Source organism: Protopterus annectens, chromosome 3.part1, assembly GCF_019279795.1.
Source record: "Protopterus annectens isolate FY-2018-M chromosome 3.part1, PAN1.0, whole genome shotgun sequence".
Classification (NCBI taxonomy): Eukaryota; Metazoa; Chordata; order Ceratodontiformes; family Protopteridae; genus Protopterus; species Protopterus annectens.
In genome coordinates, this window is record NC_056732.1 from 201,194,411 (window position 1) to 201,211,067 (window position 16,657).

Below are 16,657 nucleotides of genomic sequence, written 5' to 3' on the forward strand. Positions count from 1 at the left end.
TGCCACTTAAAATGTTCCCTCATGAGGGAGACAGTGTCCCCAAAGGTAAATTCTTCTCCTGGGGATTCAGGAGAAACAGAATCCTCCTTCTCTGGAGTAATGAAATCCTTAGGGGAGTCTATCTGGGTTTCATAAGAGAAGGATTCATCTGAAGAGGAGTAATCTTCCTCAAATACCTGTACGGGTGGCTGAGGTGAGAGAGTAGGGGGAGCTGTTATGTCTGAAAAGCCTTAAAAAGACTTTGGGATAACACTTCCCAACCAGGTACTAGTTGAGGTTCAGGGTGCTTAGTTTTTTGTTTCCTCTTCAAGGGAGTTGCCGGTGGAGAAAGCACAGAATTGGATGTCTGCTTAGTAGGAAGAGGAGGAGCAGGGCCTTCCGACTGTGTGAGTTGTGGTTCCCCTCTGCCATCAGTCTCTGATGGCTGAATTGCCTCAGTGGACGTACAAGTGGTTTCTGGCACCCCAGCTTTCATTAAGGTTCCCAGGCCTGCTTTGGTAACTGTCATCTGAGCTGATTCCGGGCTTTCAAGTGCCTCTAGAACCTGCTCAGATGCCTGAGGCACAGCGTGGGATTCCGGCCTGATTTTCTTGGCCTTCTTCCTTGGCAGATGGGCCTACTCCTCCTTCCATACTGAGCGCTAAATGACATAGCCTTTGGTTCTCTAAATACAACTTCAGTGCTGCAAAAGCGGCTTTGGAGAGTTTTGGGGACAAAAGATTTGCAAATAGGGCAGGACATATGGTCATGGGCCTCGCTTAAGCAAAATATGCACTTCTCGTGGGAGTCCTTGGGAGAAATTTATCTCCCACAAGCACACTTCCCCTTTCTAGCTGACATGCAAGTCTAAACTGTAATCAAAGTTAGGAAAAAACCCAACAGGGCACTTATCTCTATCAGTCGAAGAAACGGTCGTCTGCTCTTGAACAGAATCGTATTCGGTCCTCTGAAGAAACATGATCTGCTTGTGGAATTGGCAAACAGGAGTCCAACGTTCACTGCTGCAGAAAAATTCTGATGAGGGTACATGCAGACGTCACTTTTATACCTGTCGGTTTATGGCCCTGGTAAGGGAAGTCACACATACCCTCCTGTGAAAAAGACTGGTATACTGGCCGGACGGTGGCGCTGCAGGCAGCAACTCCGTAATGTTATGAATACTGCAACATAAGAATAGAAGGACATCAGCTTAAACATTTGGAATCTCATCCTCAATAAGATAATAAATTCTTCCACTCAAATACATTTCGAAACCTAGCTAGCATCTGTGGAAGGGTGAACACTTGCTTGGGTTTTTGAACCTGTTCATCTTTTGAACAATCAGACTGAATGGACTCAAGAGTGTTCAGTACTGTATGCATCACAGTCACCATAAAAATCTGCTGTGCTAGACAGATCTAGAGAGCATAATCTCAGATTAGCAGACTGTAAAACACTCTTAGCTAAAGAAACCACATCCACCCTAAACATGGTAAAATCCTGCTTGTCGTGTGGTGAAGCTTCTGTTTCTTCTTACTATGAACTACACTGGATGACAACATGTATGGGGACAGAGTGCTATGTCTGTCAAGACCTCTCCTACACCTAAAAAATTTGATTCTTCCGTACTTGACCCCGGTACTGGAACAGTCCCAGAGGACGTGTCTGACATCTGTACAATAGAAGATTCACTTCAGAGGGTGACAGAAAAAATGTTAGTGGTTACGGCAAGTAAAGATTCACAGCCCATAGGATGTGGCATGTTTTTATTGAGTTTTTTTTTTCTTTTTAGGTACAACTGAATTTGACTACCGATGGCAGGGGGTGCTCAACCATATCAGAATCCATCAAGTCAGGGGGAAAAAAAACACCAGCCATAATAACAGACGGACACTATTAAGGATTGACTAAGGGCAGCAATAACAGAGCATATAAACTGTATTCCCACACACCAAACGGGGTTAAACTGCATAAAATACAGCAGAAACCATTTTAAATTGTGCTAAGCCTAGTTCTGCAGTCTACACAATGTAGTAAGCAGCACACGCAGTCACAGTAACAAGTAAAATGTACTTGTCCAATTAGTGAAAAAAAAAAAAAACAAATATAAGCCCTTAAACAGAAATATTTTAAAATATTACAAATGAGCATTTACTTAGAGATTCGCTTGCCAGAAAATAAAAAAAATCTCCACAGATCATGCATCTAAAATAATCTGCAGACAAATCGTGATTTAACAATAAAATCTGCTACAGCGGTATTAAATCAGAAATAAATATCATAAAATGAAGAAAATGTGAACAATGTAATATTTTCCTGTCAGAACTTCAAAATGAAAAACAATGGAACTTAAAGACCTCTTGGTCTATGTGCATGATACAGACCCTATGATTCAACTGACACCAGAGTTTTCCAGTAAAAGTCATAAAAACACTTAAAAAAAAAGCCCCATAACTACATACGTCACTATTAAGCATACTAACTACACAACACTAAGAATTCCCAAGAGGAATTAACAGCAGTAGTAAATAGCAAGAATATTAAAATAAAAAGTTAACACATATAAATAAATTCACACACACACACAAATACATCTGTATATATCTATATATCTATATATATATATATATATATATATATATATATATATATATAGTTTTATAATTAAAGAATTATTTATTTATTTTACATTTGTTGAACGGGATAGTCTGACTGGATATATGTCCATTTTCAGCAGAGGCCCAAGGAGAAAAGCTCCAAACATACATAGAGAAAATTATTTCATTTATACATAAGCACAGCAATACAGTACAATGAAAGGATAGAAAGACATATGCTCTCTCATGTTAGAGCATAACCAGTTCATAGACTAACAGTAACACGCAGTCTAAGTGAAGTAAAAGTCTTCTTATAACATATGGTTATAGGATATCAGTTAGTCAGGGTTAGGGCAAGGACATAACCAACGTGTTTTAAAGTACTGTTTAAGGCTATTTTTGAATCGGGTTATAGAGGGAACTGAAATAAGATCAATAAGAAGAGAGTTCCAAGTTTTGCCAACAGAGTTGGTGAACAACGAGTCACCAGCTGAGTTGTTGGTTTTGACTGTTTGAACTAGTAGTCTGTTGGATGAGAGTAGAGTCTTGAGGTTACTGTAGGGGGGTGATAAGGTTTTTAAGTATTGATGTGTTTTCAGGTTGGTAAAGAATCTTATGTGCAATTATTATTTGGTTGTATTGAAGTAGGCTAGGTAATTCAAGCTACCATAGCTGATATAAGTTATGACAGTGGTGTGTTCTGTATGCTGCTCCAGTGGCAAATCTAGAAATATTATTATAGCAGCTTGATAGTTTAAGGTTAGCTTTACTCAGGTTTCTAAATAAAGGGGAAACATAAAGCAGGGTGGAGAGTAGGTGTGTCCGGGCAATAAAAGTCCTGGCTAGTGGGGTTAGGAAGAGTTTAATCCTGTATAGTGAGCCAAGTTTTTTGACTGTTTTAATAGTTTGATTAATGTGCATATCAATTTTAAGGTTACTGTCTACTATTATACCTAAAAGTTTAGTAGAGGGATCAGATGAAATAATGGTGCCATTGTTAGACTTTACAGTAAAGGTTGGTAAGGGGGACCTATGGGTGGGGGTGAACAGCAGCAGCTTAGTTTTGTTAGGATTTAATATGAGTCAACAATTAAGGAGCCAGTTTTCAACTGTATTAAAAGCATTTTGGGTTAAAGTCTGCAGATCAGAGGGGGAGGTAGCTGAGCAAATGAAAGTGGAATTGTCTGCATATTGGATGCAGGCTGCATTTGGAATGACCACATACAGGTCATTAATAAAGATAGAAAAAAGAAGTGGTCCTAATATGGAGCCCTGGGGGACTCCAAAAGTGATAGGTAGAAGGGTGGACAATTTGTCTTGCCATAGGACAGCCTGTTGTCTACCACTCAGGTAAGATTGGAACCTTTGGATAGCCTGGTTGTCTAGGAAAAAGGTTGTCAGTTTGTTTATGAGTAATTGGTGGCTTACCATGTCGAAGGCTTTAGAGAGATCAATAAAGAGGGCTGAGGAAAGTATGTTATTGTTACGGTTTTGGTTTATGATGTTAGAGAAGGAGAGGAGGGCCGAAATGGTGCTGTGAAATGGTCTAAAGCCATGCTGAGAGTTGGCGAGTAGATTGTTTTGGATAAGATAGCTCAACAATTGTTTATGGATACATTTCTCCATAATTTTAGCCAGGGGTGATAGAATAGCTATGGGTTTTCAATTTGATAGCTCAGTAGAGTTGCCACCTTTATGGAGCAGGATAATATGGGATATCTTCCAGATAGAGGGGATGGAAGCTTCTGATATAGTTCTATTAATCAGGATGGAGATGGGGTATGCTATGGCATCTGCAGCTTTTTGTAGATACTCTGCAGGTAGGGGATCAGCTGAGGAGGTGGTTGGTTTTAATTTCTTGATTAGGGATCGAATTAGTGATGTGGAGACTGGTTGAAGGTGAAAGGAGAGTTGGGAGCTGGGTATAGTAACAATTGCATTCAGGCCACCAGGAGATAGCTGGCTGGCTATGGATTGGATGGTCTCAGTAAAGAAGCTATTAAAGGTATTGGCAACTTCTTCTGTATGTTTTTGGTTGGTATCTGAGGAGGTAGGAGTGGTGGATTGTCCTGGGTGAAGAAGTTTATAAATACCTGCCCAAAACTTTTGAGGCTGATTCTGGAGTGTCTGTTGTAGATGGTAGCAAAAGTTTTTTTGTCTAACATAATGGATCTTTTTGTGTCATTCCTTACTTGTCTATATTTAAGTTGATCTATGGGGACTTTTGTGGCATGCCAGATCAAAAATATATAATAATAAACATGAAGGGAAATTTCCTTAAAGGATCTTATCAGAGTCTAGAAGATGTAATCCACCAGTGCAAGATGCTGAGGAGATTCAACTGTGAAAATCCTTTAAGCTTTTAGTTGTTTTTATAGGACGTGTTCTGCTTCCACTGATGGGAGTCTTAGCCAATCACAGAAAGTCAAATGCGATGATTCTGAGCTCTGGGAAGCTGCAAGTGTAGCAGTTTTAAATTCAGAGATGTGTAGCTGAAGAGGAATGTAGGTGAATACCTTAAATGAGAAAATGGTTTCACAGCTCCTCCCATTAATTGGCTAGATACAATTCCTGTTCAGTCAATGAATACAAAAGGAATTACTGCTAACTGACCCTAACCAACCACTTTTAAAACTTCAAGGAAAAAAAAAAACTTTGCAGTAAAACAAAGTTTAAGATACAACAAACTAATATAATAATACCAAAATCAGTCATGAAGTCAATGTGTGCTTCAGGCGATGTAAACACTGAAATGGATTTACCAGTCCAGTCATGGCAAGTCAGATGTTATCTGGAACATAAGATTATCAGGATTAAGATGTATACCTGTACAAAGTTATGTATAACTGTCCATCACAACATATCTTGCTTGCATCATTTTGATAATTTGAGCAGAAAATCTAACAAGCCCAAATCCTAACTACACTAGATAAAAACAATGCCTTTCTACCCTTTCTTTAGCACTCATTCAAAAGCGTTTGGAGTTTCTGAGTTCTTTTGTTAAAGCTGTTTGGATTTTACTAGATAAAAAGGGTCCACTGAATCACTTGCATATAAACTGTGGCATGATGAATCATATAAGTGGTCATTACCAAAAGCCACAGAAGTCTGAGAAATGTTCCTTTTGCAGATAGCAGTGGGTAGGGAAGGAAATGTTCCTTTCTTATAAACTGCTGCAAGACATGGGAAGAGGAAGAAGGCCTTCAATATCCTTGCATCCCTACAAGTACAGATGTCTTTAGCATCTGCACTTCTTGAGCTCAGTCCTTATCATCAGACAGCAGAGAAGCAGAAGGAATCTACTAGTGTCCCATCACATAACTGGCCTGGAGACCGCGCAAGGGGCAAAATTTGATGTCTGGAAGGATTTACATGATGTGTTATCCTAGCATTCGAAACAGCAACCTTGTAAGTTCTAGCACATAGATCCATGAGATGGTAAAAGTACTGAGCAATGGAGAGGAATTATGTCCAGTGAAACAGTACAGCAGAGAAAAATACAATAAAAAATATGAAACAAAATCTAGCACTGAATTAACCTCGAAAGAGGAAGAAGTGCTCAGTCTGTAAAGTATTTGTGCTAGTTGCTCTGAACCACTCAAATGCTAACATCAAGACAGAGCTCTCATTTAAGACCAAGAGTGCTCAGTCACAGCAGGAGTACATCTAAATCCCTTAATACAAAAAGTATGATTCAAATCCATTAAGCAATCTACATTTAGTGAAACTCCATTCACTGCTTGGCAGTATTCTTACCTTAAGGGGAAATTTTTTCTTATACTGTTCAACATGAACAAAGGAGTTAATAACCCCATGGATTACTTTTTGATTTGGATCCTCTCCACAACGATCACTGGAATACATAAGCACAAAACGGGGGGGGAAAATCACGTTTTATTTCCATGCTCTTTCAAGTCAGAAGATATAAAACAGAACCTGCTTTTTTATAAACAGCACAAAGTACAAATGTTAAAATGATTTCTGAAAAGACCACTCAGAAAAAAAAAAAGTAAAACTTTTTTCATTATATCTTGAACTTCTATAAAGTATTAATACTTGTGTCATTACTTGGTGATAAGTTTTCTAAAACTTATTCTACTCCAAATTGACTTTCAGAAGCTGATAAATAAAATGATCGGAAATTTCTCAGCCAAGCTTTTTCTTCCAACAAGACAGTCCATCTCCACTGTATGGCTTTGTGGTGCCATTTCTTTACCTTCAGGCTATTCTCTATTTCAGTTTGAATGGGAGGCTTCTGTACTACTGTTTTACCTGAGAAGCTCTGGAGAGAATATCAAAATATTTTTGCAGTGACTCTTTCTTATTTGCAATGGTGATGGACAGGTTGACAGATGAGATCAGACAGGAGTCCCCTTGGACTATGATGTTTTCAGATGACATTGTGATCTGTAGTGAGAGTAGGGAACAGGTGGAGGAGACCCTGGAGAGATGGAGATATGCTCTAGAGAGAAGAGGAATGAAGGTCAGCAGGACTAAGACAGAATACGTGTGTGAATGAGAGGGAGGATAGAGGAATGGTGAGGATGCAAGGAGTAGAGGTGGCGAAGGTGGATGAGTTTAAATACTTGGGATCAATAGTTCAGAGTAATGGTGAGTGTGGAAGAGAGGTGAAGAACAGAGTACAGGCAGGATGGAGTGGGTGGAGAAGAGTGTCAGGAGTGATTTGTGACAGATGAGTACCAGTAAGAGTGAAAGGGAAGGTCTACAAAAGGGTAGCGAGACCGGCTATGTTATACGGGTTGGAGACATTGGCATTGACAAAAAGTCAGGAGTTAGAGCTGGATGTGGCAGAGTTAAAGATTTGCACTGGGTGTGACGAGGGTGGACAGGATTAGGAATAAGTATATTAGAGGGTTAGCCCAGGTTGGAAGGTTTGGAGACAAAGCCAGAGAGGCAAGATTACGTTGGTTTGGACATGTGCTGAGGAGGGATGCTGAGTATATTGGGAAAAAGATGCTAAGGATGAAGCTACCAGGTAACAGGAAAAGAGGAAGGCCTAAGATAAGGTTTATGGATGTGGTGAGAGAGGATATGCAGGTGGTTGGTGTGACAGAGCAAGATGCAGAGGACAGGAAAAATAGAAACAGATGATCCACTGTGGCAACCCCTAACGGGAACAGCCGAAAGAAGATGATGATGAGTGACTCTCTCTAATCTGTTTTTCTTGCTATCTTATTAATAGATATTTATGTTCCCTTTCTCATTTCAGCTAAAAAAAATGTGGCTAAAGAATTTTCTCTTCTACTGAGCAAGACTTTCTTAGCTGCAGAGCTCCTTCCCCGCTCACTCTATCAGTCAAAAGTATGATCTTTCCTGCTACTTATGCACAATGCATCTAACTCAGCTATAAAAGCAGTGCACATTAATACAGCAAACACATCAATATTCCAGGAATGTCTAATTTGTTTAAGCAAGCATTCATTTCTAGTCACACATTTTATTGCACCTAGTGAGGTAAAAAAATGACATGGATATTAGACTCTTTCCAGTGTATTTTTATTTATTTTACATTTGTTGACCGGGATAGTCCGATTGGATACATGTTCATTTTCAGCGGAGGCCCGGGGAGAAAAGCTCCACATACCAAAAAAGAGACTGTACATACATCACTGAGTGATAAACTCAGACAGACATGTTTAGAAAAATATAGACAAAGAATACAGGCAGATATCAATATACACAATGTGGAGACTTGCATCTGGTTGGCAAAGACATATCAGAAAATGTGAACACAGAATACAATCAGATCTCATACTTCACAATGCTTAGACATTAAAATGCTATGAGGCATAGATACTTGGTTAAACAGCAGGTTGGGTAGCAAGACATGTATTAGTGAAGTTGTTAGTAAGGTTTAGAACAAAAGCACAGCCAATGAGATGCGAGGTATTTTTTGAGTTCTCTTTTAAATAGGGGTAGTGAGGTTTCCTTGGTAACGGTAGTAGGGAGTAGATTCCAGATTTTACTGGTTGAGTTGGCATATATAGCATCGCCTGCAGAATTGTTGGATTCTTGGGTCAGTATCATTAGTTTATCAGCTGAGCGTAATGGCCTGGGGGCAGTATGAGGGGTGAGAGTATTTTTGAGGGCAGGGGTGTTATCAGGTTGATGGAGTATTTTATGCTCTACTATAAGCTGGTTGAACTGTAGAAAGGTAAGATACTCTAGCCATCCCAGTGCTTTGAGGTTCTGGCAATGGTGGGTCCTAAAAGCCATGCCTGCAGCAAATCTGGCTATATGATTGTAACATCCTGATAACACACACTCCATTACCAAGCACACACTCCATTACCAAACACATAACACACTCAAAAATAAAATATCCCTAAGATACCATAAACAATTTACTATGTATATAAAACATATCCTAAACACCCTCTATAAATTAGCCCTCGCTGGAGGCATCCATCCAAACCCTGGTCCTCCCAAATCCAACCCAACCACAAACCCTAATCCAAGCAACCCCCCCCCCCCACAACTCAACTCCTAGCCAACAAGAAAACAACAGACCTACTTATAATGTCCCTAAACATCAGAAGCATGTGCAATAAAATCCAAGAACTACATGCCAGCATAAGCATATATTCCCCAGATATTCTCTTCCTAACTGAAACCTGGCTTAAACCTCACATCAAAAGTGAGGAAATACATCCACCTGAATATAATATCCTTCGCATAGACAGATTGTCCAAAAAAGGAGGTGGTGTAGCATTGATATTTAAACACCACCTCAATATTCAACTCCTGAACTCATCTGCCCCTCACCACAACAATGAAGAAATCCTTTAACCAATCTCAAACTAAACCCAAACAAAACAATCAATATCATAGGATGCTATTTCCCACCAGGGCAAAATATCACACCCCTAGAAAATCTCCTCAGCTGGGCTACTCTATCTCTTTCCCAGGAAACCATCATTCTCGGTGACTTTAACATCAGCTGGCTATCCTGCAATAATAGTCTCCCAACCATTCACCTTAATCTCCATGGGTTCACTCAATTCATTCAATCCCCTACCCGAATCAACAAAAACCCTAACAATTATACCTTACTTGACTGGATCCTAGTCAACAAAGCCCCTCACTCTTACCTAGCAGGCTGCTTACCTGAGTCTTAGTGACCACTCTCAAACTTTCCTAATTCGGCACCACACAAACAGTCTGAAGCCCATTATCCACAGGCAAGTACGGAGCAAGTCCAACTTCAACCACAACTCCTTCATCTCCTCCCTGCAAAAAATTAACTGGTCACCACTAAAATACCTCAACCTAGATGAGGCTGTCCACTTCTTCAACAATACCTTCCTCTCCATCCTAAACACCCATGCTCCTGTAAGAAATGCCAAAGTCAGATCCAGGCGTGCCCCATGGTTACAAAAGACAACCAGAACCCTAATGAAATCCAGAGATAAGGCCTGGGAGCAGTGGCGTCTAACAAACAATAACTCAGACAGGCAATCATTCATTGAACTGCGCAATAAAGCCAAAAAGCATATAAAATTAGACAAATCCCTCTACTATAAATCCACCCTAAACTCTACCAACCACAACCCTAAGCAATTCTGGTCCACTATTAACAATATCCTCCACCAAGGGAAGGTCGATAACCCCCAGCCGTCCACGCCCCCCCCTCCTCCAGCAGTATTGCTGAATCCTTCAACAAACACTTCACTGAAGCTATAACATCTCTAAACAAACACTTCCCTACAACAGCCCCCCAACTCCTAACCCTAAACCCCCACTCCTCTTTTCTTCTTCACCTCAGTACCTACCTCCAACATCAAAAGACTATTGTCAAAACTTAAACCCACCAAACTCACAGTTGACAACCTCTCCTCTGAATACTTGAAAATTGCATATGATACACTAGCCTACCCAATTTCAATTCTAATCAACCATTCCATAACAGAAGGATATGCTCCCTCGATATGGAAAATATCCCACATCCTTCCCCTCCACCCCTCCACAAAAGCACCCCCCCCCCCCACTGACCTCTCCAATTACCACCCCATTGTTAACCTCTCCCCTCTCTCCAAGATACTTAAAAAATGTATCAACACCCAGGTCTCCAACTATCTCCTAGCTAATAATCTCCTCTCCAAAACCCAACATGGTTTCAGGCCATATCACAGCACTACCTCCGCTCTGCTCTCCTTCACCAACACTATACTTCATCACAAAAACAATGGCCTCTTCTCTACTGCTGTATTTTTAGAACTCTCAAAGGCCTTTGACATGGTATCTCATGAGCTACTGCTCTCTACTCTCCCCAACCTCTCCTTCTCACAACCAGCCTGCAACTGGTTCCACAGCTATCTACACAGATGCCAGTAATCAGTAATCTGGGACGATAACATATCATCTCACCTCCCAGTTACTCTTGGAGTTCCCCAAGGGTTTATCCTTGGCCCTCTGCTATTCTCACTTTTCACTAACAACCTACATACTGCCACCACACAAGCATCTCTTATACAGAACGCAGATGACTCTACTCTCATCTGCTCTGCCCCCACTCTACCAGAACTACAACAAATCACACTGGAATCATTCTCTTCTGGAGAAAGCTGGCTATCCAATGCTCAGCTCAGCTCCTACTCAACCCAAATAAAACAAAACTTCTCCTGTTCCAACCTTCCAAAGCCAACCAAAACACCCCCCACTTCAACATTCCTGCCAAAGACAATACCATCATCTCTCCATCAGAACACACAAAATGACTTGGTGTGGAAATAAACAACAGATTTGACACCCACATATCTCTAGAACGGCAAGAAGAGAAAAAGTCTAAGTTTTGTTTTAATACAAAATAATTAAGCACTTTTCGTTTGCTTCCAAAGCAAACTTCTTCAGATTACAAATGCACCATACACCAAAATGCATTTAAATACCAACAAGTGATACTCTTTACCCATCACCACAAACCTCCTCTCCATAGAAACTTTTAAAGAAACACTCACACATTAAAACTGCTGCTCATCACTGCAAAGTTACAATGTAAGAAGCAGTAAACATCAAACAGTATTACCTTGCATAAACACTATGTGACATCTGCAAGCACAAACCTCAGAACTAACTGCCCAGTCAGACAGTGAACTAGGTAGAGCCAAAAGATGTCCTCCAAACAGTTGAAATGCCATAGACTGCCCAGTGAGACCATAGTCTAAGAGGTGCCCTAGGATGCCCCATAGACAGGTGAAAGGAATGCAGGGGAATGGTGGAAGGGAAGGATATACTGCAACATGGAAGAGAAGGACCTCTATGGTTATGGTAAGATTTTAGACAACTATTCTATGTCCTTCTATTCCCATGTTGTAGTATTCTTAGTGTGGGAGAGTACCACAGCTTAGGAAGCAGGAAGGGTGGTGGTAGAGGTAGCTGATACCAGAAATCCCTGCAGTATTGCCCTAGCGAAACCTCCTCTGACTCTGAAAATATGGTCCAATCTGTAGTGTCTAGTAAAGGCATGTATAGTGGACCAGGTGGCTGCCTCCAGAATGCAGGCTGTGTCCAGGCCTTTGAAGAAGGATTTGGAGGATGCTACGGCCCTAGTGGCATGTGCTCTTACCCCTTGAAGTAAGTCTTTGCCGTGGGAGAAGTAGCATAAGCACATAGTTCTCCTGATCCAACAGGAGATTGTTTGCTTGGAGAACACCTTGCGCAGGGCCCTGGGATGAATAGATACAAAGAGTTGATAAGATTTCCTTATGGACTTCATTTTGTCTAAATAAAATCTTAGCTGCCTGTGCATATCCAGGGAATGGAGTATTCTCTCACTGTCATTGGTGGGAGAGGGAAAAATGGTGGGCAGGTAGATGGATTGATTTAATGATAGCTGGTTGACCACTGTGGGGATGAAAGAAGGGTTAGTGCGCAGAGTCACATTGTCTTTGTGGAAGATAGTGTATGGGGGACAGGACATGAGTGCCTGTAACTCTGAGACCCTTCTAGCTGAGGTGAGAGCTACCAGCAGGATTGTTTTCATAGGTTCATAGGTTCATACTAGGCTATCTGCCCTGGGGCATTTATAAGCCCAGCCTGATTGTGTTTGGCTTACGCCACCCCTTGATTTGAGTATACTGTGCCCTTTTTAAAGTTTAGTTTACTGTGCGCCTCTGTCTAATAGTGACACGGAAGTAATCCACGGGACAAACCTACAATCCCCCATCCACTCTTCAAGATTCTTCTTGAAGAGAGTCAGTGAGGTGCTCTGCCTAACATGAACTGGAATTCTATTCCAGAGTGAAGGGAGCCTCTGGGTTATGAATCTGTCCCTCCAACATGTTCTATTTATTTCTGTGCTGAGGTTCAAGTCCCTCGAGCGCGTGGCTCTAAGGGATTTAGATTTACTGAGGTGGAGTATGTCCATTAATTCTGGGTTGGGCATAGCTTTATATGTCAGGCATAGATCGCCTCGAAGTGGGCAGTATGCAACTGAGTAGAGCTGGAGTTTTTTTAACAGAGCAGCATATGGCATCTGTTTGAGTCCCTTGATCCTCCTGGTGAGGTACTTTTGGGGTCTTTCTAATTGCTGCAGGTGTCGGGTAAGGTACATCCCAAAGGGGGCATTGTATTCTATGATGGGCCTGATGAGGGATGAATAAAGGGGCACGATTACCTCTCTTGATCTAGATGTGAATCCTTTCATGATGAGGTGGACTATGTAGAAGGCCTTTCTAACCACTTTGGCAATGTGGCTGTCAAAGGAGAGATTGCTATCAACTTGGTTCCCCAAATCCCTAATTACTTTCTCTGTACTTAATGGGTTACCACCTATGTGGTAATTTGTGGGCACATTGTTTTTGCCAAAGGGTATGACTATACACTTTTTGGCATTTAGCTTTAGACCATGGCTCTGGCACCAGTTATCCGTCTCTGCGAGACCTTTTCGAAGGATGTTTGTGTCAGCTGGAGAGTCGATTATGGCACCCAGTTTGCAGTCATCTGCGAACTTGGTGAGCCATAGTCCTTCAACGTTGGCCTGTACCTCAGAAAAGTAAATACCGAACAAGAGAGGTCCCAGGACAGAACCTTGTGGGACACCACTTGTGACCGGTTTCGAGTCTGACATGGCTCCAGCAACTCTGACTCTGTGGGTTTTGTCTTTGAGCCAGTTTGCGACCCATCTTGTGACATAGGGGTTTATATTTAGGCTGGATAGCTTATCTATGATGCCCGAGTGGGGTATTGTGTCAAATGCCTTTGCGAGGTCCAGATAGGCTGTGTGGACTACCTTCCCTTCATCTATGGCCTTGGTGACTGTTTCGAAGAAGTCGACCAGGTTCAAAAGGCAGGATCTGCCCTTGACGAAGCCAAATTGGGTAGGATATAGTATCTGTAGATCCCCAAAGTCTTTGTTTATGAGTTCCATGATGATCCTCTCCATAGCCTTGCATACTAGGCTAGTCAGGCTTATGGGGCGATAGTTTCCAGGGTCCGCAGAGGCGCCACCTTTGTGGAGTGGGACCACTGTTGCTGTACGCCATTCTTTGGGTACATATCCTGTAGTGAGGCTGAGATTTGTACAGCAGTTTTACTTGAGGGATTAGTTCTTCTTGGAGTTCATGTAGGACGCAACCTGGAATGCCATCTGGTCCCATGGAAGCAGTGTTTTTTGCTTTGGAGAGGGCGGCCTTCACCTGAGCATCAGAGATGTTTGGGAGACTGCACTCTGCCGGGATAGATACTTGCTCTTTTGGGGGGGAGAAGTTTGCACTGAACCTGTCTGCCAGGATATTGGCGATGTCTGTGGGTTCAGTGTATTTTTTGCCGTTTAGAATCAACTCAGAACAAGTCTGGGAGTTGCATCCCAGGTTCCTAACATAACTGAAAAAAGCCTTATGACAAGACTTTAGTGTCCTGTGCAATTTTTCTCTTGAAGCTGGCCTTGGAGGATTTTATGAGGGATCATAATTTTTTGCTAGTACTGATCAGAGATGCCTTCCCTTTTAGGGATTTTGCTCTATCATGTAGTAGCTTCCTCCTTCTGTTGTACAGTTTATTTATGGCTGGGGTCTACCAGACTGGACGCCTGCCTTTGGATGATTGGGTCTTGATTTTGTTTGGGATAGCATGATCCATGCATTCCTGGAGATGTCCGTAGAATGCGTTTATATAGGATTCTGCAGTTTGGGCCGTAGTTTCCACTGGCCCTGGGGCCTTGAAGGATTCCACTTCAGTTTTGAGAAGTGTGAAGTTCGCTTTTGAGAAGTTTTTCACTCTGGTTTTCTGGGCTGCGGTTGGGGTCGGGATGTGGATATCCAGTGAAATTAATTTATGGTCTGATCTTACCAATGAGGGATATACTTCTGGTATGGAGCATAGAGTCCCCATGTTGGTAATGATCAGGTCTAGTATGTTTTCCCCTCTTGTGGGAGTGCTGACTAGTTGTTCCATAGCATTTGAGTTTATAAATTCCAGGAACCTTTGGGCTAAGGTGCTGGGGCTTGAGTAATGCTCCCAGTCTATGTTTGGGTAGTTGAAGTCGCCCAATATAATGGTGTTCGGAGAGATCTTAGTGTTCTCCAATGTTTTCAGGAAAGCCGAGTGGGATTCCTGACTTTGAGAGGGTGGTCTGTAGGATGCTATAAACTGAAAAGCAGTCTTGCCCACTGTCAGTTGCACATGGATGGTCTCCGATACTTCGTGCACTGCCACTAACCTGGAGGTATGGATATCCTTGATAAATATGGAAACTCCCCCTCCTTTTGTGGTTCGGTCCGGGTTTTGGGGCCGAAAAGCATGATATGAGGTATAAACTGGTAGTGCTGGGGTGCTCTCTGGAGCCTTGAACCAGGTTTCTGTCACTGCACAGATACCGATGTTCTCCATACTGAGGAGAGCTTCGAGTGCATGCATCTTGAGGTTAAGACTTCTGGCGTTTAGCAGCATTACCCTTAGTTTCTTGTTCCTTAAGCTGTCTATGGAGGTGGGTTTGACTTTTGAGCCTTGCCTAAAAAAGGCACTATGGGGGTGGCAAGAGCCTTTGCCAATATCTGAAAGGCCAGGGGTGACAGGTGCAAGCCGTCCCTAGCGAAGCAACGTGGCTTGTTGAGCATGTCATCCCAGGCTGACAGACACTGGATCCCCTTTAAATGACACCAAAATTTTAGCCAATTGTTAAAATCGATCATTTTGTCTTTATACTGTGGCATCATTCTAGGTGTGGGTAAGATGCTGCTCAAGGTCAGGGTCATACCGGCCTGGGCTACATGATCAGAGAGCTCCTCTATGTCTCTTTTCATGTAGTCGAGGGAGGTATGTCTCAGGTCATTCACGCCAGCATGTACAATGACTGAGTCATATTTGTATTTGCTTTGGAGTGACCTGAGTGCTTGCGTTATGTGGCGGATCCTAGCGCCCGACAGGCAGCTCACTGTGACCTTCTCTTTATTCAGCCTGGTGAGCGGGACGTCCATGTGTCTGACAATAGAGTCACCTATTACAAGGGTATCAGGTATGTTATTCAGCCTTAAGGGCTGTGACTGCTTGGCACAATGACTTTGTGCACATTTGCAATGCTGAAATACTGGCTGCTTCGAATGGGGACAGTGTGAGTTTTTCTAGGATAAAATTTAGGTCCCAATGCGGTGGAACGGGTTTCCTTGGTGGCCTGATGTGCAAGACCCATTTCAAGAACAATTTAGCATCCAACCTGGAGAGTAGAAGAAGGACAAAGTGTAAGCAGGCAGAGATTGCAGACAGGTGGACTTTCACTGAGGAGTATGAAAGGCCTGCCTTGATATGTTCACACACATAAGCTAAGACTAGAGGGACATCCACTAGAAAGGGATCCCTGTGTCTTTGGAGACACAATTTGAAGAATCTTTCACATTTTAAAATGCAAGATCTCCTTGTGTTAGGTTTCCTGGCCTACCTGAAGACCGAAAGCACATCCTCAAGAGTAGTGGTGTCTGAAGGGTATTACAGCTGATATCCCAGAGTGTTAGACATAGCATCTCCAGGTGAGGGTGGATGAGTGTTCCCTTCTGTTGTGTGAGTAGGTCCACCTTGTGGGGTAACTTGTGGTGACTGCCATTGGCGATGGATAGTAGTAGGGGGAA

The 16,657-nt window shown here is 42.2% G+C and overlaps 1 protein-coding gene across 4 annotated transcripts in view; it reads right to left on the reverse strand.

The window, feature by feature from the left end:
- Nucleotides 1–16,657, reverse strand: part of CUL2 (cullin 2) — a 2,069,186-nt gene that overhangs the window by 1,270,805 nt on the left and 781,724 nt on the right. For all 4 annotated transcript variants that reach the window (XM_044066711.1, XM_044066712.1, XM_044066710.1 and 1 more), the window contains one exon: nt 6,333–6,429. In XM_044066711.1, coding sequence (XP_043922646.1) covers nt 6,333–6,429 — 97 coding nt within the window. The remainder of the gene's footprint in view (nt 1–6,332; nt 6,430–16,657) is intronic.